The sequence below is a fragment of the Ornithodoros turicata genome, unplaced genomic scaffold, assembly GCF_037126465.1.
Source record: "Ornithodoros turicata isolate Travis unplaced genomic scaffold, ASM3712646v1 Chromosome34, whole genome shotgun sequence".
In the NCBI taxonomy this organism is placed as follows: domain Eukaryota; kingdom Metazoa; phylum Arthropoda; class Arachnida; order Ixodida; family Argasidae; genus Ornithodoros; species Ornithodoros turicata.
The window spans coordinates 691,479-716,276 of record NW_026999361.1 but is presented as its reverse complement, the minus strand read 5'-3'; the positions used below and the strand labels follow the sequence as shown (position 1 = coordinate 716,276).

At 48.0% G+C, this 24,798-nt stretch overlaps 2 protein-coding genes across 3 annotated transcripts in view; one reads left to right on the top strand and one right to left on the bottom strand.

Annotated features, from left to right (window-relative positions):
* Window positions 1-24,798, bottom strand: part of LOC135373893 (uncharacterized) — a 113,631-nt gene that overhangs the window by 31,862 nt on the left and 56,971 nt on the right. The window contains exons 3-6 of one of the 2 annotated variants that reach the window (XM_064606932.1): window positions 18,804-18,893; window positions 18,596-18,725; window positions 15,989-16,042; window positions 15,586-15,707 (exon numbers count right to left, since the gene is read on the bottom strand). In XM_064606932.1, the coding sequence (XP_064463002.1) occupies window positions 15,586-15,707; window positions 15,989-16,042; window positions 18,596-18,725; window positions 18,804-18,893 (396 nt within the window). The remainder of the gene's footprint in view (window positions 1-15,585; window positions 15,708-15,988; window positions 16,043-18,595; window positions 18,726-18,803; window positions 18,894-24,798) is intronic. The other variant, XM_064606933.1, reaches the window with a different exon arrangement.
* LOC135373881 (uncharacterized) lies at window positions 9,736-14,842 on the top strand. The gene is made up of 3 exons (XM_064606923.1): window positions 9,736-9,755; window positions 9,814-11,021; window positions 14,732-14,842. Coding segments are annotated over exons 1-3 (1,320 nt in total). The 5' UTR covers window positions 9,736-9,754.

Sequence of the window (24,798 nt, the reverse complement as noted above, 5' to 3'; positions counted from 1 at the left end):
CATTTATACAGTTATGGATGAGCTTCCGACGATCCATAGTACATCCATTCCACGTTAGATGGACATATCCGAATGTCTACTAGACATCCGAAATGTCTTAGATGTTTGGATCTTTCTGTATGTCTAATAGACGTTTGTGGTTTACTGGGATGCTGGCACTAAGGCGCTGTAATGCATGAAGGAAAAAAAATGACAGCGGTTAAGGCAATTAATGCAATGACAATGCATTAGCATTAGACATTCGTCTTACTTGTAATTGTTTCTCATACAGAATGCATATCTATACCACACAACAATGCGTATAGCACACCACACCACATCACATGCAGACATGACACATATGACATACGCCACGCCACATGATACACAAACTCAGCCGCTCGTGAAGCTCTCAGAGAACGTACGAGACACGTCTGAAATGTCCCTCGTACAGAATGCATACCTAGCCCACACCACACCAAGTACAGCACACCATACCGCACCCTACACCACACCACATAGACATGCAGACATGACACATATGACATACGCCACGCGACATGATACACAAACTCAGCCGCTCGCGAAGCTCTCAGAGGACGTACGAGACACGCCTGAAAATGTCCCTCGTACAAAATGCATACCTAGCCCACACCACACCAAGTACAGCACACCACACCGTACCCTACACCACACCACATAGACATGCAGACATGACACATATGACATATGCCACACGACATGATACACAAACTGAGCCGGTCGCGAAACTCTCGGAGAACGTACGAGACACGTCTGAACATTTCCCTCGTACAGAATGCATACCTAGCCCACACCACACCAAGTACAGCACACCACACTGCACCCTACACCACACCACATAGACATGCAGACATGACACATATGACATACGCCACGCGACATGATACACAAACTCAGCCGCTCGCGAAGCTCTCAGAGGACGTACGAGACACGCCTGAAAATGTCCCTCGTACAGAATGCATACCTAGCCCACACCACACCAAGTACAGCACACCACACCGTACCCTACACCACACCACATAGACGTGCAGACATGACACATATGACATATGCCACACGACATGATACACAAACTGAGCCGGTCGCGAAACTCTCGGAGAACGTACGAGACACGTCTGAACATTTCCCTCGTACAGAATGCATATCTATAGACCACACAACACCAAGTACAGCACACCACGCTACACCGTACACCACACTCCAGGCTTTCCGTCCTTCTCAAAGTCATAGCTTCACGACGACCACTATCATATCTCTTAGAAGATGGAAAGGTCTGAGTAGTATAGACATAGACTGTATAATTTTCGAGCGGCATAAGAACCGAGCGGCATAAGAACCGAGCGGCATAAGAACCGAGCGGCACAAGAACCGAGCGCTATAACGGCCTCTTTTTTCTAATCCAAGATGGCCGATTCTAAGCCAACACAATCCAGTTCTAAGCCAACACAAGCCAAATCCAAAGCCATCTGATTGGCCGCCATTAGCTCCGCCCACTTCACACGTTGAATGGCCCATGCTAAGCCTACTGATCTTTGATTGGTTGACCGTAGCTCCTTCATGCTAATTAATTGGCTCCGCCCCCACTTCACACGCTGATTGGCTCATGCTAAGCCTTGACTGAGCATTGGTTGGTTTACCGTAGCTCCACCCCTTCATGCTAATTACTTGGCTCCGCGCGCGCCCGTTGATTGGCCACCGCTACTGATCGCGCGCGCGTTGATTGGTTCACCATAGCTCCGCCCCCGCCCGTTTATGTTCATTACTTGACTCCACCCCGCCCCCCAGCGGGCTTCACGCTGATTGGCCGGCGCGACCGCTGATTGGTCCAGGCGCGGCTGCAGCGACCCCGCTGCGGCCCTATCTCAGATGTCCAAACTTACCCATCTGATTGGTCCATTCTAAGCCACTCTCCCAGCCCCCCCATCTGATTGGGCCGCCGCCACTGCCTTCACCGGCACCCACCAGACGGCCCGTTGCGGCCCTATCTCAGATGTTCAAACTTATACCGATTGGCCCGCCACCAGACGGTGCGCGGCGGCGGCGGCGGCGGCTTCAGATGGTTCTAACCCAATGTCTCTATCTCATACATCCAAACTTACCTCGTGCCACCAGATGGCGCGACTCAGGTGCATCAACTCCGCGCGGTTCCGCTTCGAGGCGCCACACGAGCGAGAGAACTTCGTCGAGATGTGCTGCCACATATTGCGCTCCCCGTATCACCGCAAGCAAGTTGCGGGAAATCATACGCGAAATCTTGGACGAGTACCTGTCGGCTTACAGGGAGCAATCACTGCGCGAGCTTCAGGAACTATGTCAGGAAGAAATAAGAGTCCTGGAGACGATCATCAATCGCTCTAGGAGCTATGGATGAAAATAAAGATGCATCACACCTCGGTACACAGTCTGCTCGAGTTATTCCACGATGCGCATGCAGTTCCAGCACCCTGCTCGAATTCTCATCTCCGGCGCGTCCATGTGTGGGAAGACGGTGCTCACGCAGAATTAATGAGACATCCCGAATTATTTAGCATTCCACCGCAGAAGATACTCTACGTACGAAAGTATGCAGCCGGCTGGGAAAAGGATTTCGACGGTGTGGAGTTTATGGACAGGATACCCGCAGATTGGGATGAGCGATATCCCACTCTCATAGTTATTGACGATCAAATCACGGAAAAAGGGGTTCTATCGGAGTAGAGTCGCTGTTTGTACGTGGTAGCCACCATAAGAATGCGTCCGTGATCCTGATCACACAAGCCTTGTTCTATCACAATGCCACTTTTCGAACGATATCGCTGAACGCCAGTTATATCGTATTGTTCCGGAACGCGCGGTCCGTACAACAGATCGAAACCTTCGGACGTCAGGTATTCGGGAAACAGGGGCTCTCCTATTTTCTCGACGCATATAACCAGGCGACGGAGAAGGCGCACGGTTATTTAGTTGTGGATCTGCACGCGCAAACACCTCCCTCTCGTAGCCTGCGAACGGGTATTTTACCGCACGACCGGCAGTTCCTGTTTACGCCCGCGAAATGACGGCCGATCTTAGAAGACATCTCACGCTCCTCAAAGTATTGGCCGCCAGCAAACCGACGCACCGCGCAGAGTTACTTAAAGAGCTCAGCTGCGACGACATTCGAATCCTTTCGGAAATCTGTCTGAACATTCTACGCGGAAATATCCACTTTCGACGGAACTTCATAAAAACCTGAAGAAACACAAAAAAATCCTCCGCTTCCTAGCCTACAAGTCACTTCATAAGTGCCCCCGGCAGTTGAAGAAATATATTAGGGGACAACGAGGTGGTCTCATTCCCATACTTCCACTGCTCCTCTCAGGGCTATCAAGTCTCGTGGCGGGAGTCGCCGGGCGAGCGATATCCAAAGCCATCGGTCATGGCTCATAGAATAGAAATAGGTGAAGTTCTGAAATCTAACGATTCGGACGATGTAAAAGTGGGCAAAATACTGGAAGCCCTCTATTACTTGCTGAAGCGAGCTCACTATCATCCTCCTCCTCCTCCTCCTCTGGAACCTGTCCATTCGGTGCCCGAACCAGAACCCAATCCATTCGATTTTAATCTTCTACCATCCGGCGTTGATAAAGCACGCGCGAAATCTGTGCTAAAAGAATTGAAGAAAGTTTTCACCTGGCAGGCGGATAATGTGCTAGTATATAGAGGGAAGCGAATCAATCGCTCAAACATTGTGGCTCTCGTGAGCAACTTAGCACGTCGTAGCGCGCTCATCAAGAAACCCCGCTGGTACAAAAAAGTATCGAAAATTATAAGCGCTCTGAAAATACACCGCATTGCTCGCTGGAGCAAATATGGGGCCCTATAGAAAGATCAAGGAGAAAGGGTTAGGTGGAGTGGATCGGTACCGACGTTATCACAAGCTCACGCGCGCAGAAGCCGTGGAACAGCTGAAAAAAGAAGATGCTTACACCCTTCACAAGCCAGTGAAGAAAAAATTTAAGCGGCGCTCCATCATCGCAACTCACGTGCGGGATTTATATCAGGCAGACCTTCTGGATATGCGCAAATATCAGAAATTTAACAAGGGCTTCAGGTACATCCTAACGGTCATAGATACGCTATCGAGGTACCTGTACATGGTCCCCATTCGCACAAAGCGCCCGCAAGACGTAAAGAAAGCCTTCCAACGAGTTTTCCGTCACGGAATTCCGAAGAATTTGCTCACGGATCGCGGGAGCGAATTTTGGGGTTCCCCAGTTCGTCAGTACTTTCAGTCGCTGCTAAATCACTATAGCACACAAAGCGGAATGAAAGCGGCCTCCTGTGAACGCGTGCAGAGAACAATTAGGGAAAGAATAGCCAGGCATTTCACTAGTACAGGGAAGTTTAATTATATCAACGCGCTGCCGAAGATAGTGGCCGACTATAACGACTCGGTACACTCTGTCACGGGCGAAAAGCCGAAAAACGTGAACGCCGGAAATGAAGTAGCTCTGTTCAACAGATTGAATCGTAAGACGACCCCGCGCGAGAGCAAGTATAAATCAGGGGACCAGGTGCGGCTCGCGTTAGACCGCGGCGTGTTCGCCAAAGGCTACGATCAAAGGTGGACGGCCGAAGTGTTCGAGGTGTCGCGAACGAGAAAGACCGATCCGCCCGTAGTGTACGTGAAAGATTCGACGGGAAAAGAAATACTGGGATCATTCTACGAGCAGGAGCTGCAGCCAGTCCACCATCTTTCCTCGTACGATAAGCGACTCATATCCGCGGTGATTAGAAAGAAGAAAATTAACGGGGTATTGCACTACTTGGTTCGTTGGTTCGGATACGCCAAAGATCACGATTCTTGGGTGCCCGCCAACGATGTCAGAAAATGAATTTTACGTGTATCTGCTCTCGAACGCCAGCATGGACCTGTACCCGTCCAACACGTTGAATGACTTCACGATCGCGTTAGATAAGCCGCTACACCTGGATGATTCGTACGTCGTCGGTCTAGAGGGATTTTCCATTCCCAACAGCTTCCTGAACGTGAACCAAGCGCCTGATAACCTGATAACGCTATCAACGGAGAAGTGGCAAACGAAACAGCTCACGTTCGAAGACACGGACACGCTACTGAATAAAATATTCCCCGAATATGGGATAGAGTGGACTTACGAGGAAGATCACTACGTGTTTAAGCTACCGTCGCGCGTGCGCTCGGCGAAACTAATCGACAGACCGCTGCATCTCGCCTTTGGAATCGTCGACATCGATGGAGATCACCGGGAGGGCGGTAAAGTACGCGCCGTCCCAAACGTGTTACCGCTCGCGGAGGAAAGAGCCGTTATGATGCGAGTTCGCCGGGTGATACTGATCAATAACGATCTAGTTTTAGAACCCCGATCGCTCATTACCGACACATTCAACGAATTCTTCAGAGCGACGAACGATACAGAATCACGGGTGGAATACAAAGACAACACTTACTCGCTTTCTCTCCCGACGAATTTCAACTTGTCGACCGAGTTCCTGGACCTCATTCAGGTGAAGCACATCCACGTTGAAGGATCCCGAAAGCACATCACGTGTAATCCCATAGTGAAGACGTACCGCATCCACATAAACACTCGAGAGACGGAAAGTCGGCGCATTTCACTTCCACCGAATTACTACGAAACACCCGAAGCTCTCGTGAGCGCCATCCATGAGCGTCTGCAGCCGGAGGCTTCCCTCACGTACGATGCATGGGCGAGGAAGTGTTCGTTGAGCTTGCGGGAAAAACGTGTCGCTTACATTATCCGATTACTTTGCGTACCTACTGGGTTTCGGCGCGAAAACCGTATTTACGGAAAACGATACGGGCGTCGACGAAGTGACCATAGATCTTCCCATTAACTGTATTATGATATACACGGATCTCGTCACGCCCTCCGTAGTGGGAAACGGGCGGCATCCGATACTGAAATTAATTCCATTCGTATACGATAGAACGAAAGAACAACTGAGTTTCAGCTTTCTACCCATTCAGTATTTTAAGTTAGTGCAGCGCGAAATTTCCTCAATCACCGTCTCCATACGCGACGACACCGGTCGCAAGCTACCGCTACAAAATCGCGGTAGATCGACGCTGACGCTGCACTTTAAGCATGTACACTAAAGCGGTACCAATCTACGGATTTGGCGTTCCGACGGTATACAGGTCGCACCTGTACCAGAGGGGAGGCAATTTCTTTTCTCAGCTCGGGCGTTTCGCTATTCCACTCTTTAAACGCGTATCGCCCTACTTAAAAAAGACGGCTGTTGCGGCCGCTAAGCGCGTGGCCAAAAATCTGTCGGAGGGAGACTCTTTCCGAAGTGCGCTTAAAAGATCGGCGAAAGATACGGGCCGTGAAATTCTCCGCGACCTCGGAGGGGCTGGCGGGCGAAGAAAGAGGAGAAAACCGGACGTCTTCGACGGCATAAATCACGCTTGTTGCGCGGCCACAATTTAGTTGCGAGATGGACACGATTAACGTCGTACATCCCGACACTCCTCTGTTGGATAAGTCGGAAACACAGTTATTTTCCGTGCCGGGAACGCAGTGGCATATACTGAAGGGGGAATATGAGGCATTCTACCCGGTAGCTGACATATCCTCCGTCATAGAGTTCCAGCTTTCGAATTTGGGGCACCACTATCTCGATTTGAACTCCGCGTACATAGTGACGAAAGTCCGCATCGTACGTGACGATGGTTCGCTACCGGAAACACAGGCTGGCGATCGGACGACCTACGACGAGGTCTACCCCGTCAACGCGTTCGCCAGCTCGCTTTTCAAGAACGTAGCCGTCTTCTTGAATCAGACCATGATTACGAATAATGATTTGTATAGCTATAGAAGCTACTTGGATATTTTGCTTCACGCCAGCACCACGGAGCAAAATACCGTGCATAAAGCAGGTCTGTACACGCAAGAAGAAGCGCGTCAACGGAAAACAACATTCGCGCTCATGGACCGACCGAACGATACAACCTCACACGTGGCGGCAAGACCATCGACCTGGTTTCCAAGATCAACTCGGACATTTTCCTGCAGCCTAAGCTACTCATATCGGGAGTGGAAATTAGGCTTGTTTTTTATCAAGGCTCCGACGCGTTCCGCATTATGAAGACCGATCAGGAGCAGCACACGCATAGAGTGGAATCATGAGTGCCACTTTGTACATAAAGAAAATCACCGTGTCTCCCAGCCTATTCCTCGGACACGAAACGGAATTGCAGAAGCGCAAGGCTCTCTACACACTGGCCGGAATTGAATCGCGTATTCGTTCGCTACCAGTTGGCAACCTGGATGCATGCCTGGAAGATTTATTTCCTGAGAAGATACCGTCTAAGGTGGTGGTCGCATTCGTGCCCACCCTAGCCTACCAGGGAGCATTCAATCGGGACCCGTACCGATTCGTGAACTGCGACATTGAGTCGGCGACGCTCACCGTGAACGGGACGCAGCGAATAGACACGTTCGACTTCAGCAATAACCTGAACCACCGAAGCTACTTCAACCTCTTGGAGCAGCTGTGTGAGAAGCACGTCTCCTACGAATACGACCACTACGTTGGAAACAAGTTCCTACTGTACTACGACCTGGATCCGGATCAATCCTCCGTCCACCTGTCACCGATCAGGCGTGGAAACGTTCGTCTGCAACTCAAGTTCCGACGTGCCTTGGCCGAACCCACGACCGTATTGATACTGTCCGAGAGTGTGCGAATTATGTCCATCGATAAGAACAGGAACGTCACACTGGATTAGCGATGTTCGAGCAAGATATCGAGAGACTCCTGAAGTACAACGATTACACTTCGGCACTCTTCCGCGGTGTATACGCTCGAGACGATCGTCTGCCCGCACTCGATAGACCGGGTATGATCGTGGTGAACACCGATCGGCGACAGCAAGCTGGGGAGCACTGGATTTTGTACGCGAAAATGAAGGATGACCTCATCTACTTTGATTCCTTCGGATTGCCGCCCATCGAACCCGAGCTGAAACGCCTCACCGTCGACGAATATAATGATGTCTGTATCCAAAGCCTGTATTCTCCAATGTGTGGTGTGTACTGTTGTATCGCGGCGACAATGTTGGCGAAAGGGAAATCACTGAAGAGCATTGTATCCCTGTTTTCCGATAATCTCGCCGCTAATGACCTAAAATCAATAAAGCTGCTAGAAAAGTTGTTTGTCGCTTAAAAATGCCTGGCGTCCTTTATTCTCTATAGCTCCACACAAACTACACTTGCTTAGTCAATGAATACGCGCTATAGCTCCCTATCATATCATTCTATCAATAGAGCTTCCCATCATATCAGCCTATCTTCCTAATCCATCACAACAACGCAACATTTAAAATCAGAAATACATGTATTTTTATTTTTCCCGCTGATTACATATGGGACGCGGACTTTCGTCGCGGTCACTTCTTCTTCGCGTGAGTAAAGATGATGTCGGGCGATGCGGCTCTTTTACCATCCCCGAATCTCTCCTTCTTCTCTAGTTTCAGATCTGGTAATTCTCGCATTTCTTGCAAATCTTCATCCGTGAGTCGCCTAAAAACGACTGGGTAGGTACACCTTCATGCGTTTATCATTGTTCATCAGGAGTTCCACGTACACGGACTCCCCATAGATAGTGTCCACTTTGCGTAAGTCCAACACGTCGAGCTTTTCGTTGTTTGGAACAATGCTCATTTTCTGAATGTCTCCATCACCGGGTTTCTTTAGTTTATCCAGCTTCTCGACAATAGATGACATATCTCTCAGTGCAAGTTTCTACGCACGCCAAATGAACTGAAAATGAGGACGACTATTACCTAACTTTCCTCATCTTGAAGACAATAGTGAAACATACCTTTCTCGTTGTGCGCTTCACGAGGAGTCGACCGACGGCTTCACAGACCTCAAATGAGTTGTATATATCGCGACTTTTATATAAAGCACCTCCGGAGGAGCGCAAGGGTGGTGCGATTCTGTTTACACAATCACACGGGAACAGCATGTGATATATGATGCGCGCGCGAAGGACATTTGGAAACTGCATAAGCGAACCCTTTTGTTTTGGCGCTTGTTTCGGCAATGAGCTGGTTGGCTCATAGGGATATTTTCCTTCAGATAGACTTGTCCTCATCAAGCACAACAGTTTACTTTTGGTTTTAATACGCGTGGCCTCGGAAAACATGATTTACGTGGTGACCCAGTTTCTCGTTACATCACCTTGACGCAACATTTTTTTTTCACTAGGGCCCGCCACGATGGTGGAAGTGCGTTTTTGATATTAAACAGATGGCACCGTCGTGTTGGGGCTTGTCTCAAGGTGACCCAATTTCTCGTTACATTACCTTGACGCAACTCCCCCGAGAATAAAACAAAGCTCACCGTTCTATAGTATAAACTCATTTTGACCATGAAGCGCATTTTGATATAAAACAGGCGACCCCAACGTGTTGGAACATGCAACCGACTCAAGGTGACCCAATTTCTCGGAGAAGACCTATTTACATTACCTTGACGCAACATTTTCTTCGACGGTGAATGCTCACCATTGCGGCCGCGCGCGCGCGTTCTGATATTAAACAGATGGCCCCCAACGCGGCCTCATCCTCGAGGTGCCACATGATTTACGACCGCGTGGAAACAAGCGAGCCCCGACGTGTTGGCGCATGTAGCGTGGATGCCGGTTTATAAGCCGCGCGATCGCCTCAGGGGGGGGACAGTCTGCTTTCACTCGCTTCACAAGTAAGTTATTCCTCCTTTACTTGTTGCACGTTTCTTACTGATGCGCGTTTATTTTCAGTGCCTCGGTGTGTGTTCTGCTTTTTTGATCCTCACGATATCGAGGATGAATCGGACGACGACGACGATTCTCGGGACGGCGCACCTCCTACACTGTCTGCTCACGTGATGCGATCGCACCCCGACGTGGATACATCCTTCCTGCCCTTCTTCCAGACTGACGCCGCATTTAGAGGTATCGTCAAAAGATTCACGCTATTGGCATCTGTTCACGATCAGGGAGTAGAGGATTTGCGACAATATTTAATGAGTCACTTTCACGATATGCTCGCCATATTGAGAGCGCAAAGAATACCCTTTAGGTTTTGCATTTGTTCCGATGTTTTAATGGTGAGGGAAACTCGGGGGGAGATAACCACGCACATAGCCCACTTTATGGCGTTTGCTCGCGAAGTCCACAGCGACGGAGCCGTCGCGAATACCCTAATGGACGCGATTCAGGAGTCCACGGGACGCGTAGAAAATTATCAGCGGGAAGGGAGCGGGTTCGTGTCCACCGACGTCCAAAAGGTTCAAATATGCATTTCCGCGGTGAAAACTAAAAAATTCGGATGCAAAGGGGCACTTCCCGATCATTTGGCTAAACGCAGGAACGTGCTGACGAATATTCATTTACCGGCACATAAGGAGGGTGAGTGTTTTAAATACAATACGCTTGCCCTCCTGCACCCGCAGGAAAGTAATTCGTGGAAAAAATGTGAAAACTATGCCGCGGAGTACTGGTGGCCTAGTCGCTTCCCCGTTTCCTACTCTGATCTGGACGAATTCGAAGATAAAAACAAGATATCCGTGTACGTATACGAGTACGTCGATCAGGGAGTGCACGTGTCGCGATCCCCAAAACTCGAGTATGAAAAGAAAATTCACTTATTGGCTGTAGATGAACATTTTTTCGGAATCAAGTCTCTCGAGCGCTTACTGATGAGAGACAACAGGCGTTTCGTATGCGAGCGTTGCACGCGCTCTTTTAACAAGGAAGAGAGCATGGCGAAACATCGTCGCCTGTGCGCGGACGTAAACGAAATCATATTGGAATTTTGCGAACCGGGCAAAAACTTTGTAGAGTTTACTAAAATACAGTACAAGCAGCAGTACAACTACGTCGTCGCGTTGGACACGGAGAGCGTACTCGCGCCCAGTGGTGTTGGCATGCAGCGTCACGTCACCTCGAGCTTTTGTGCCATGCTCGTACGCACCCACGACTCGAAGGTGATGCGCATCAGGGCGCAAAACGGTGAAGATTCCGCGAGGCAGTGCGTCAGAGCTTTGATGGAAATGCGGGACGAGATGATCGCCCTGAACGCCTGCCCCGCGGAAATGGTGCTGAATGATGAGCAACGAGCGCGGCACAGAGCTGCCACCCACTGCGCGTACTGCGGGCGGGAGTTCGCGCAAGATGTATCCCGTGTCCGGCACCACGACCATTCCAAGCGTTGTACTGCCGGCGACACAAATTACATCGCGACGCTGTGCAACCCCTGTAACGTAGCGTGCACGACGCGGGAAAAACTGCCCATCATGGTGCACAATCTGGCCTACGATTTGGCCGGGCTACTGCGGGAATTTCACCTTCTCGGGTGGAAGCGAGCTCCCTTCATCGTGGCCAGTTCCATGGAAAAAATCCGATCGTTCGAAATTGGCACCTTCCTATTCAGAGATACCATGCAGTACCTAAATTCGTCGCTGGGAGAGCTCGTGGAAACCGTCAAATCCATGGGGGGCGCAGAGGCGTCCCAATGCCTGAAGCAGGTATTTGGAGACGACTACGAAATTTTGCTTCGTAAAGGTGTATTCCCGTACAGCCACGTTAGCTCGTTCGCGGTCTATGACGAATTGGCTCTGCCGGCAAAATCCGCCTTCCGAAACGATCTGACGGGGGAGGATATAAGCGACGAAGACTATCAGTACGCGCTGCACATATTTGAACGTTTTGGATGCTCGAATCTGAGGGATTATAATGCATTGTACCTGAAAACGGATGCCCTGTTACATGCTGACGTAATGCAGCACTTCCGGCGCCTGTGCTACGACGCGCGCGGATTGGAATTGCTTCATTGTGTTTCGCTGGCATCCTATTCGTGGCAATGCGCTCTAAATTACACGCGGGCAAAATTGGAGCTGATCATCGCCGAGGACATGTACCGGACCATCGAATCGGGTGTTAGAGGTGGACTCTGTCAGGCGAGCAGGCGTCATTTACGGGCTAACAACCCGCTGTGCAGTGGCTACGATCCCGATAAAGAGGAGGTGTACATATCGTACATAGATTGCAACAATCTTTACGGATTCAGTATGATAAAGCACCTCCCAGTCGGCGATTTCGAATGGGTCGAGGATTTTAGCTCCGTGGATTTTATGCGTCATCCCACAGATTCGGACGTGGGATACGTGTACGTGTGCGATTTGGAGTATCCAAAATCTATCCACGCGCTGACGCGGTACTTCCCCCTGGCTCCCGAGAAGGCGGTCGTCCCGAAGGAATGGCTCTCACCATTCCAGCGAGGGCTCCTCGAAGAGTTAATGTATCAGCCAGCGAACAGCAAAAAGCTGCTGCTCACGTGCAAGGACAAGGTCGAGTACGTTGTTCATTACGCGCTGCTCGCTCTCTATTGTAGACTGGGCATGCGGGTGACAAAAATTCACAGAATTCTAAAATTTCGTCAGGCACCATTCCTGCGTCCCTACATTGAGGACAATGTTGCCAGACGCGTCGCATCGAGCACGACGTTCGAGAAAAATTTCTATAAAATCTCAAATAATGCGGTCTTCGGGCGTACGTTGCTAAATAAATTTAATATGCGAGACATTCGAGTAGCCTTCGATGAGGAGACGGCGAGTCGCCTCGGGAGTCAGGCGGAATGCGCGCGAATGGAAATTTTGTCCCCCGATTGTGTCATGTTCGAAATGCGCAAGAGAAAAGTGCGATGCGATTTCCCCCTGCAGATTGGCTTCACGATTTTAGAACTGAGTAAGTTAACCATGTACTCGTTCTATTATGAAACCCTGCTGAGCAAGCTCACTTGTCCGGTGATTACCTGCTACTTTGACACGGATTCTCTGATCCTCGGCCTATTCTGCAAGGACTACGAAGATCAGTTACGCGCGATCGCCGACGACCATTTAGACTTGTCTTCCTTCGATCGTGATCATCCACTGTACAGCGAGAGGAATCGCGGTAGACTTGGCGCGTTCAAAAGTGAAACGGGTAGCGTACCCATCGAGGAAGTAATATGCCTGAAAGCCAAAATGTACTCCATCAAATTAGCCGGGGGAAAACAAATTGCAAGAGCTAAAGGGGTCAAAAAGAACATTGTGCGCAAACACCTCCTCCATGACACGTACCGCGATACCCTATTCAAGCACGCCAGCGTATCGCACGAACAGGTGTCAATAGTGGGAAAGAAACAGTGCATGTACACCATCAGAAATGTGAAGAGAAGTCTGATGGCGTACGACGACAAACGATATCTCTACAATGACGTGGACTCCTACTCGTACGGAAGCTGCGAATATGGTAAGCTCGAGTGGATGACGTAGATAGCGAGATTTCACCTGGCGTTCTTTCCCCCGCCGCCGCACAGATACTGCGGTGGATGAGTAGGAGTAGCGTCATTTGACCTGCGTCACTGGAAGGATGTGGTACCTCGTTCTCTTCGCACTGGCGTTGGACGCCGGCAACTGTACGGCGAGCATCAAGCTGGAGAAGGATAAGCACACGTACGCGCACGAATGCCCCGGCGACATCTTGGCCATCAGAGAGTGGCACGTGGTACCTATGCGGTCCGGCATTAACCTGGACAGGAACGCTACTGGATCGTTGCGTACGTGCCTTCACTCGCTGGACGTGAGCGACAGCTACGAAGATATCCAGTGCACGCGGAAGTGCCAACTCACGGAGGACGAAATTTTCTCAGCCGCTGTCCCGGAGACGTCTACATGATCCGTCACTTCCGTGGAACCATGCCCAGCATCAAGGGAATCAACCTCTCCAAAACTGCCATGCTTTTCCTCAAACATGTACTCAATAAACGTTGAAAGGTATTTTTTTCCCTGTCTGTTCGATCTCATAGAGCTATCTGAGATAGGTTAGAACCATCTGAAGCTGCCGCCGCCGCCGCCGCGCACCGTCTGGTGGCGGGCCAATCGGTATAAGTTTGAACATCTGAGATAGGGCCGCAACGGGCCGTCTGGTGGGTGCCGGTGAAGGCAGTGGCGGCGGCCAATCAGATGGGGGGGCTGGGAGAGTGGCTTAGAATGGACCAATCAGATGGGTAAGTTTGGACATCTGAGATAGGGCCGCAGCGGGGTCGCTGCAGCCGCGCCTGGACCAATCAGCGGTCGCGCCGGCCAATCAGCGTGAAGCCCGCTGGGGGGCGGGGTGGAGTCAAGTAATGAACATAAACGGGCGGGGGCGGAGCTATGGTGAACCAATCAACGCGCGCGCGATCAGTAGCGGTGGCCAATCAACGGGCGCGCGCGGAGCCAAGTAATTAGCATGAAGGGGTGGAGCTACGGTAAACCAACCAATGCTCAGTCAAGGCTTAGCATGAGCCAATCAGCGTGTGAAGTGGGGGCGGAGCCAATTAATTAGCATGAAGGAGCTACGGTCAACCAATCAAAGATCAGTAGGCTTAGCATGGGCCATTCAACGTGTGAAGTGGGCGGAGCTAATGGCGGCCAATCAGATGGCTTTGGATTTGGCTTGTGTTGGCTTAGAACTGGATTGTGTTGGCTTAGAATCGGCCATCTTGGATTAGAAAAAAGAGGCCGTTATAGCGCTCGGTTCTTGTGCCGCTCGGTTCTTATGCCGCTCGGTTCTTATGCCGCTCGAAAATTATACAGTCTATGTCTATACTACTGGTCTGGCATTCGTCCAAATTTGCCGTATCTGAGTACAAGTGTCTCCTACGACTCACTAGTATGAAGAGCACATGCTCACAGGAAACTGCCTCACCGTACGCTTGGTGGGCAATTCCACTCCCCGATACCGGGTCGCCACCACTTTCCTCATTATCATTATTTCCGCCTAACACCGATGCTCGCATTGAATTGCGTCGAAGGACACGGCAACGCACCGTGCCAGTGAGTGCCGTGCCCAACCCACTTCCAATGGTGTGAACTTTACTGGGAATTTGTGTGAACAGTTTTTGTCCACACTTCGGTGCACTTTGTTTTCCGAAAGGACACTTTGTTTTAACAGAGGGGGATGTGTGGTGTCGGTTAGTTATGTGCATCATGGCACGACGGAGAGAAGAATAAATTTTTGGATGTAATGTGGCTGGCTAGTACGAAACGGTGTAAGACACCACAAACCGCAGTCACAATCACCACAGTGAAGCGCATTTGATGGCTTTGCTTTCACCAGACGATACAACCCGGCACGGATGATGACGTCATTGAGATTTCCGTTCCGCATGTCTCCGTATGTGCGATAGACGTATACATATGGTCTCCGTATGTACGATAGACGTACATATGGGGACCTATGGCGGGAACATGACATGTCACGAATGACGTGTCTCGTTCCTGGTCCTTGTTACGTAAAGTTGCTCGCCGTTTTTCCACCGGGCAGCTGGCCACGGCGCGGCGACCGGTTTACTCCCTTCGCCGCTCTGTTTAAATTCGCTCCCGAAAAAACCGCTCGCATGGTGCAGGTAAAAGCTTGGTTATAGACTCCGAAAAACGTTTTCTTTCAAATGAAAAGAAAGAATCGTTTCCTAGTCCCTTTAATGTCGACGTAAAAAGTTTATGAAATGCATTTCAAGTTGCTCACAGAATTGAGTGCAGCTCCAAAGTAAACGAGAATGTCTGTCGTATTGTAGTTGTACCCTCTCAGAAACACAGAGTCGAAGACGACGTGAACCTCCGGATCAAGTGTGAGATCGGTGCGTTCTTCTGCCAAAGAAGGAATGGTGTAAAAGAAAGTTTCAATCGTCACGACATTTCTTCGAATTTGAGGAGAACAGAAACAATTTAGACTAAGAAACAGTGAAGAACAGGGCTCAACCTGTTTTTCGCCGTCTCTTTATTTAATTTGTCCTTGTTCTGAACTCATCAAAGATATGCTACCGTCGTCGCAATTACACGTACTGTGCGTACTGTTACTATGTTTCCACGTTGAAGTTTTGCAGTGCAATAGAAATAGTAATCTAAAGAACAAAGAAAGCAAGTCTTACCTACTACGTTTTCGAGGAACGGCAACGCATCACGCTGGTTGAGAGGAACTGGAACTAGTGGTACCACCAGAGTTAGTCGGATAATTTGTTATAAGTATACGTGAATATGTTTCTGATGGCTTCATTTTCAACCTACTGCACTGCAATCTCTCAACATAAGACAACGTTTTATTCATGCGGCATCTCACTTCGCAATGGCAACGAACGACGACGATAGAACGTTTTTATAACTTTCTAATATTTTCTCGACACTCACAACCCTTACTTTCCCCGTGGAGGACGCGGAGAAGAATGGGCAAGGTAAATATGGACCTTGGAATGGGCGCCCGCTGACTGTTGCAAGACACGCCGTTATTTGTCTTGCTCAATCAACATCAAAATACAATTCTCCTCACAGCACAAATGTTTAATAATCCTTGTGTCGGATGGGGGTGCATTCGCACAGTATATTGATTGGGACATTTCATTTTGCGTTGTTGACATCAACGCATAAAGCATAAACTCCACTGCAGAACTTCTTGAAACGACCGACGCGACATAGTCTGTCTATTCGTGTGCACATTGCGAAAAAACAAGGAAGCGTCATATTTAGTAAACGGCTAGAAAATGCTTAATTAAAACGTTCGCGCATGACACTACTTCTTGTCCAATATTTCCCCAACAATTAACAGTTAGCACTTAGATAAAAGTAGTGATGTTTAGAAACACGCGGACCAGTACTTCCGCCCTGCATTAACCGTAAAAACCCATTACATCATGCAGCTCTTCAGGCACTGCATCCTTTTGCTATGTAATTATATCGAACCATGGGAACCTGCTCGAACCTCGAAAAAATTCGAACCCCAAATTCGAAGTCGAGCTCTGCGGTTCGAAAAATGTTCGCGACATATGGGCACCACGCGTATTGAAGAATTAAATTGTAGCGATAACTGGGATATTCGTACATTTTCATGTCTCCGTATGTTCAAGGGACCATGATAGTACTGAAGCGGAGTATCGCTATCTCCATTCTGCAAGTGGGCTTCGCCGCATTACATCGAGGAGTGCGGTGAAGCCCACTTCTTGTTACCGCCATGGTTTAGTGTACGCTCAATTCTGGAAGTCCGCTTCACCTCATTACGCTCGAGTGTTAGGTGAAGCACGGTTTACACTGTTTACAATATTCTGTCACTAAAGTCTACAACTTCTGTCACCTCATGATAGAAAGGAGGAGATGCACACAAAGTAGGCAGCCTGGAACATGTTGACTAACTCTCATGCAGCTTATCCCACTACATAATGCAGTCTACCATACACAACACAGAGGAACCCTTCTCTCACGATATCTTATGCTGGGTGAAAAGGCTCACAAGTTTGGAGCAAACATAATCGAATAAGCTTAACACCACAAAATATTTCACCATGAGGTATTCGAAATTATTTGGCCTTTACAGGCCTTTGGGTCATTGCTGATTATTCGAATTCGATTCGCCGTCTGAAGAAATTATTCGAATTCGATTCGCAGTGTGATTGAAATATTCGTAAAGTAATTCACAATGAACATTGTGCTGTTCGCACAGCTCTACACATAACCTATATAACAGCGAGGTAGTTCCATTGCTTTTGGCGGGTGTTAACTTTAGCGAAATTTACGAGCCCCACTTTCTTCGCGGAATTACAATCCCGTGAGATATTAGTAGTGTGACAAAAACGTATAAGCACTGGGATTTACAAGGAACGATTGCAATGGTATGGAAAGGTACAGGATGAATTTATTTCAGTTCTATCATTATTTTACCACACCATTATCAGCAACGTTTTCACATATTGCAGATCGAAGTTAGTGTTCATTTTTCTTATTGCAGAGCATGGAATTTCGGCATGTACAGGGATATTTTATGAGTTACTGTATTACATTGTGTGAAGCATATTTATAAAGAAGTGTATATAATGTAAATAATTTATCGGGTCATTCTCTGACACGTGGCAAAACTAATGCATGTGTTTCCAAAATTCCAATGGTGTAAAAATAATAAAAGCTGATGTGATGAAAAAATACAATTGTCATGGAGCGCGTTCGCGGCTATGTGGTAAATGTGGTTTTGTTTGCTTTTGTTATCTTTGTCTCTGGGGTGATCGCATTAGAGGCAACAACCACGAGCGAGATCGCCCTCGCGCATGACTGCGAATAAACGACTACGGTCATTATCTGCCGTAATGTTTGGTGGAGCAGCAAGTCATCGATCCACAAACTGCCCAACCGAACCTGTCCTCCATTGTGAAATGTGTACGGAACTTTCTCTGTTTACTTGAGCTCCTATTTCCCAAGCTTTTACAAGAAGTTTGCACAGTAACTACGGGCGCGATCTCTGGCCTTATGCTCCGCCTACACAGTCGTTAAGCAAACACCGCTCATCAATTACGGCCTCGAATCCGCAAGTCAAATACTGACTGTACTCCGCCGCCGTAACATGGAAGAAGTATTCCAGCACAACAGCACACCACAAGCTGAGCGTTCGTGGTTAGGGTGATCACATCCTCCACCCTGGCGATATTGTCCCATCCTCGTAGTTGGATAACGAAATCACTATCCTTGTATCTCTATCCCTATCCCGAATTGTTACTTACTGTAATCTCGCAATGGCTCGTAGCTATGAGCCGGATCGCCACGGTACAATAGATGCGGTATGTATCCTTCTGCGGATCGCTCCATTGTGGGCATGGGTTTGATTCGCAGCTCCTCTCCGATGATTCCGTTCTTTTGGGCAAGGAAAAATCAAGTGCGAATTAAGAGCTTATGGATAATATAAGGCACGGACAAGTGACTTGTTCTCACCACATGTAGTCCGCTATTGTACGTGAGAACCACAGACGCCATCTTTTCGTCGTCTTGGAAGAGCCTGTCGTTGTACCGTGCTGCAGATACCTGAAAATGAAGTTTCATATTTACACAGAGGTGCAGATGCTTCTAGCCTGTATCGTGAAAGGAGACTCGCTGTGCAGATGAATTACATTAAGGATCCAGCACGCGCGATGCAACAGCGCTAAAGTGGGCGTTAATTATTCTCGCTCTGCTCCTCTCCGAGCTCAGCGTAAGCTACGTAAACAACGAGAAATCAGCCGAGGCGCCTTGAGCTGGTTGCGCTGACTGTGCCTATGCTCGTTTTTCGTGACCGGTTCATAGTGCGGGTGCTTGCTATTTACGACCGATCTGCCTGTCTCGCGGCATCTTGCTCGGTGGCGACCATGCGTCTTGGGCCGACTTCACAGGGAGTTATGCCGACAATTGTCTTAAAGCCCCGTTCTATGAAAACCCAGACAGCGCAGCCGGCGCCTGGACTGGAACCCTGCTCACCTGTTAAAGGGCCAGTAAAGGAATTGGTGTGTGTCGGTCTCATAGACTTCTGAAAGCGAGCATATTCTGGACTCAATGGTCGTTGGTTGGAATACGCTCGTACTGCAACGCAGGAAGTAGGAGAATCACGCGCTATTTCGCGATGCGCGTCGACGGTGAAGTGTATGGAACAAGAAGTTTGACGTGGAGGAATACGTCATAACCACGAAATACTTCATCTGCCATCGAGTTGTATTTCTACCAAGAATTGTTAAATAATATTTATGTCAAGAACAGCGTTGTGCAACATACAGCACATGAGAACTGGACCGCGCAGTCACACAACCGTCTCAAAAGTGGTCTAGCTTCTTTTTCGCGCGCATCTGCAATCAGGTCTGCATTACTCCGCTCGGTGATGGCGGGTGATGGTAGCCGGAAGCGGCTCGACAGTTCCTTGCGCCGTGCATAGTGCAGTAACGTTTTATTCTGTTATCATTCGCTGTAATTTATATGTGTCATGCGCTGATTCTGTTCAGACATGGTGAATGTCTGCACCATCAGAACGTGTCCCAACAGGAGTGAAAAGAACCAACCTCAGAAGTTGGTTTTTCACGTCATTCCGAGAGTTGAACCGTACCGAAGTGCGTGGTTGCGACGCGTTGGGTGACAGGCAGGCGAATAAAATATTCTCACTCGTTTTCACGTCTCTCATTTACATTTTGAACGTGCCACCTATGTGGACTATGGACACCGTGAGCACACCATAAAGAAGGCAAGACTGCGCTCCGGTGTATTGCCAACATTACATCTCCCCACCCCATCAGAAATATCGCCGAAGACCTATGAAAGGGAGGCACGTATTGCTATTCACTGCTTGCTAATAATTAAACGCGTGAGACAATGCTACTTCGTGTTGATTTTGCATATTATCTTTTCGGGCATCTGCGATTTATGATAATCTTTCACAATCGGTATTTCCAAGTCCTGCATATTTGTTAAGTTACAGTAAATCGAGAATAATGTCTATCACTCTCAGGTACTTTACGATCAGTGTCTGGAAACACGACCTAATAGCGGAGAAAGGTCTCAAGTGATGCAAAGTACGGGATGGCTCCCACTCACCAGCATGAAACCGGTAGGTACAGATATGAAATTGTGGACTGCACACATCAACATGGAATCGTGCCATGATATTGAACTTTTTCAAGAGGGAAATGTACTACAGAAGCAGCTATGACACATTTCATACTGCTATCATGCTACTATCCATATTATACTATATGGCACTATACTTACTACGTACTAAGTGTACATGCCTCAGTCAGTGGCGGAACCGGTGCGGGGTAAACATAAAAGCTTGAAGCTGCAGCCAAGTCTCATGCATGTGCTGCCCTAAACCCGTGGGTACACCATATTTGTAACCACCTTTACAGGTGTAGTTCAAATTCTGAGGGGAATATAGAGCTTCGGCTTAACATGTGGAGAAGCATGAGCTTACATATACAAACGAGTTGTCATTCAGGAGACAGTGTATACTAACTTCGAGGTAATGCGCCTAGGTTTGACCCGGCACGCTGTCAACATTCATGACAGCCATGAGGGACCATGTTTTGATATAACGAGTATAGAGAAGACATTTAGCCATGACCATATTTTCTTTCCTTGGCAGAGGATGTAGATTATATCATGTGTGAAACGCTGACAACTTGCAAAGATGTGAGCTACAGTGAAATAGTGGCGAAATGCAAAACTTCTCAGCCCACACCAATGACTACAATTGGTCTGGGTATGAGGGAAAACATGGGAAATTTATAATGAGAAATTGAGAAAGGGTTGCAAAAGATGGATGTGCACAGGAAAGGTCTAAAATATTTCTTCACATGCTTGCGGAGTGAGTGATAGGTATGCCTCTGAAGAGAAGCCTCTGTTTAAGACATGTGCAACCCCCCCCCCCCCCCCCGAAGGCTCTTTTATACCGATGAAGTCATTAACTCATGTGATGTCTGATAGGCAAGATGATAGCCTATGCTTTTTTAGAGCTTGTGGACTGGAACGTGTTTGTAGCAAACACCTGTGCACTGAAACGAAAAAAAAAGAAAAAAGAAAACATGCATACGTTGTGTTACTGGTTGGTGGGAGGTGATGCATTTGCAAATTAATATGGGCACAGTACGGGGATATTATCCTTCCCTGTTTATTTACTGCTATCACTCATATGTTTATTCACAAACCCAGTGATGAGTAAAGCAATATTTACAAGCTTTGATGTCTGTAGAATGTATTTTACTGTGTAGTGGATGTCTGGTTACTCCAGAAGGGTATATGGCAGTCCTGTATTGCGCATCAAAGATTTACAGTTGTGATCTTGTAGTGTTCACGACAAAACCCTCCAGTGTACCTCTGTCAAGATGGCAGGCATTCAATGATGCCCACAAGCACCTGAAAGCCCAAAGCACCTCAGTGAAAGGGAAAACAAGTACATTGTCTGACAGCACCTACTGCATCACACATCAAGAAGGCAAAAACCTCAGAAATAAAGTTTTCCCTTATGGCATGTACATCACATGCTTTGATGACTTTTCCTCAGTGCTTTCCTAATGGTCCCCAGAGCCACCTGGTAAACTGTTTATATAGGCCACGTACCGAAACTTCCTGTATATACCATGGGCAGCGTAAAATTATGATGATATGTAACTTTACTGATAACAAACTGAAGGCACACGTGAATGAACTCACTTGTTCACTTCGCTGTTCCTGGTGAGAGCGTAGTCGTCGCTTTCTCTCACGTAGCAGTAGGACACCAGTAGCATCTCAGTGTCCAGGCACAGTATTTGAAAGTAGTGATTTCTTGTAATGCAGCCGCTGTGCTGCTTCTGTCACGCCTCACTTCGCGGTAACAAAGGCATTCCTGAGCCGTCGGCATCGGCTAGCATTTGCCGGTAGTACACCTGAACTGAGGGAGCAATACCACATTTCCGCTGTGAGGCTCTCAACATTTTCGTTACACATAAAGACGGCTTCCCACGCGGCCAGGTGGTGGCTACGACTGTAATTCATCCTCTGTTGACGATTCTGCGGATGACGTCGTGTCGTGCTGTGTCTCTGGCGTGCTCTCATAAGAACGAAAGTTTTGTCGTCGTGACTGCTGAACTATCCGACGCTCGAGGGCATTCAGTCTTGATAAACACATTGATAACACATTCATGCTTGATAAACACATTGATAACACATTCAGGCTTGATAAACACATGACATTGCACGATGTGTACCCCAAAACATTCCGGCCATTTCAGTTTCTCCGCAGACCGGGACGCGGATGAAAAAGGCGAGACTAGCCATAGTGGACACAAGCCGACCCGGTGTTGTTGCTTGCGAAGTACTCAGCCTTGCCTTGGAAGAAATTCGCTTACTCAAAGGAAAAATGAATTACAAAAGAAATGTTTCGTAACGTAGATGTACTGTTCCTAGGCTGTCATCAACTCATAAGGTTACCCTGGGTTGCACTTTACTATACAGTTCCTTTAACGGGTTTCGACTGTACCCCTTCTAGTGTAACAATGTGCTACAGTGCAACAAATGTGCTCTTGTATTTGAAACTACCTCTAATCGTCAGATAACATTTGGTTTGCTGTGTATCACAAACTTGAGGCTGAGGCTGCAGCAGAATCTTTCTTTAGCTCTCTCTCCCTCTCTTTTCCTCTGTTTTCTTCTGACTAGACCACTCTTTTTGACAGCGAATATGATACCAGAATTTGACTTTCCTTTGACAAATAGCTTCACTCATGACAAGAGTGGTTGGTTAGAAGCGACAACAAAGCTAGAATAAACTATATTGCGCTGTTTTTCTAAGCTGTTCAGAATATTTTATTTAACATAATTATCTAAGTACACAAGTAACTTCTCAGGTTACACTTTGCTTATAACTAGCACCATAACAACGTAGATGTTCTGCGTGCGAACTATCGTTATAAGAATGTCACCCTGCTAAAATTATGTACAATCTACCATTCGTATGTACACATATCAGGCAAAATTCGACTGAAAAATTGGTTGTGATTATTTACACTATTTACGTAATACGAATCCCTTGTTAGAAAATTAGGTTCCTCAGAGCAACGCTCCCATACTTCACGCATATATACCAATTAGACCACTGACGCAGGAATTCCTGCTCCCCTAGCGAAAAGAGGCGGTGCTCAAGGTAATCACGGAGCAAACACATAACAAGGGCAAGTTTCGGATGCATTACTCGAATACGGCGATTCTGAGCTACAGCCCGACATCGGAACTTCCAGAGTACGCATGACACAATTATTACGATTAGGTGGTCAAAATTACTGCGAGCGCTCACTGCAAAGCTACGCCTTACCGCGAGGCGCCGGCGCACTAAAGTCCACAATGTAGACACTACAACAAACTCATGTAGAACATGTGTATTTGTTTCATTTGCACCACAATTAGGGTAAGTAGAATTTCTTGTAGTTCCCCATTTGACCAGCCGATCTTTTGGTTGGAAGTATACCCAGCAGGCTTTCCAGTGACAGTCCGCAATCTCTTGCGGCAGTGCTATGAGCCTCTTCTACCGCAGTGCGAGAACGTAACAGTGGTAGTCCCTTCTTGAGAGCATAGAGCCTCGCAAATTCGGGATACTTGAACTTTTTCTACATCTGTTTCCGGAAGGTGATCTTGTACAAGCTTATATGGCCTCATAACCCCTTTATAAAACTATGGTGGATTTTCCCCTGCAGAATACATATTGCCAAGACCCCTGAGTACAAGTGTCCTGCGTCCTGGTCCCAGCCAGTACATGACCAGAGGGCACCCCGGTGAATCGACTTATTTAATATACCTGAAGAGTTCCTCAATGCAAACAGCGAACTGTATGTCTTCACATGTCGAAGTCTCCACCCACCCTCTGTTTTTGGCCCCCTCAACACATCGCGCGATAATAATAAGAAGTCAAAGATTAACGTGTTCACCTCCGCAACAATCTTCGCCGGAGGAGTTATTATCCACGCAGCATACCAGTTTACTGCAAAATACGCATTTAATTAGATACACACGGTCATGATAAGACAGCTCAAAATTGCTCGCAGTTTCCATCTGGCGTTCCAATATTTCCACAGCAGTTGTCCAGTTCCCCAGGGCAGCACCTGCCTGAGTGAACTTTATACCGAGTATACTAACTACGTCTGTGTAGCCAATATCTTGTGGGAGTTGCTCTGAGAAACCGTTCACTGGATTTGTTCATATTGAAGGCCGCTCCAGAAAGTTCACCATAAGTTTTGAAAGTGTCTAAAGCTGCTGCTACACTTTCTGCATCACGTAAAAAGAGAACAATGTCATCAGCATACGCTGGAACCTTAACATCACCTGGACCAGGAACAGGAAAACCAACAATATTTACATTATGTACAATTTGCCGAATATAGAGCTCAAGTGCGATCACAAACAACATTGGGGAAAGACGACACCATTGCCTTACCCCTCTTGAAAC

Coding starts and splice junctions, on each gene's coding strand:
- LOC135373881 (XM_064606923.1), top strand. Junction 11,022..14,731: donor TACGCACCCACGACTCGAAG/GTGATGCGCATC, acceptor ACGACTCACTAG/TATGAAGAGCACATGCTCAC.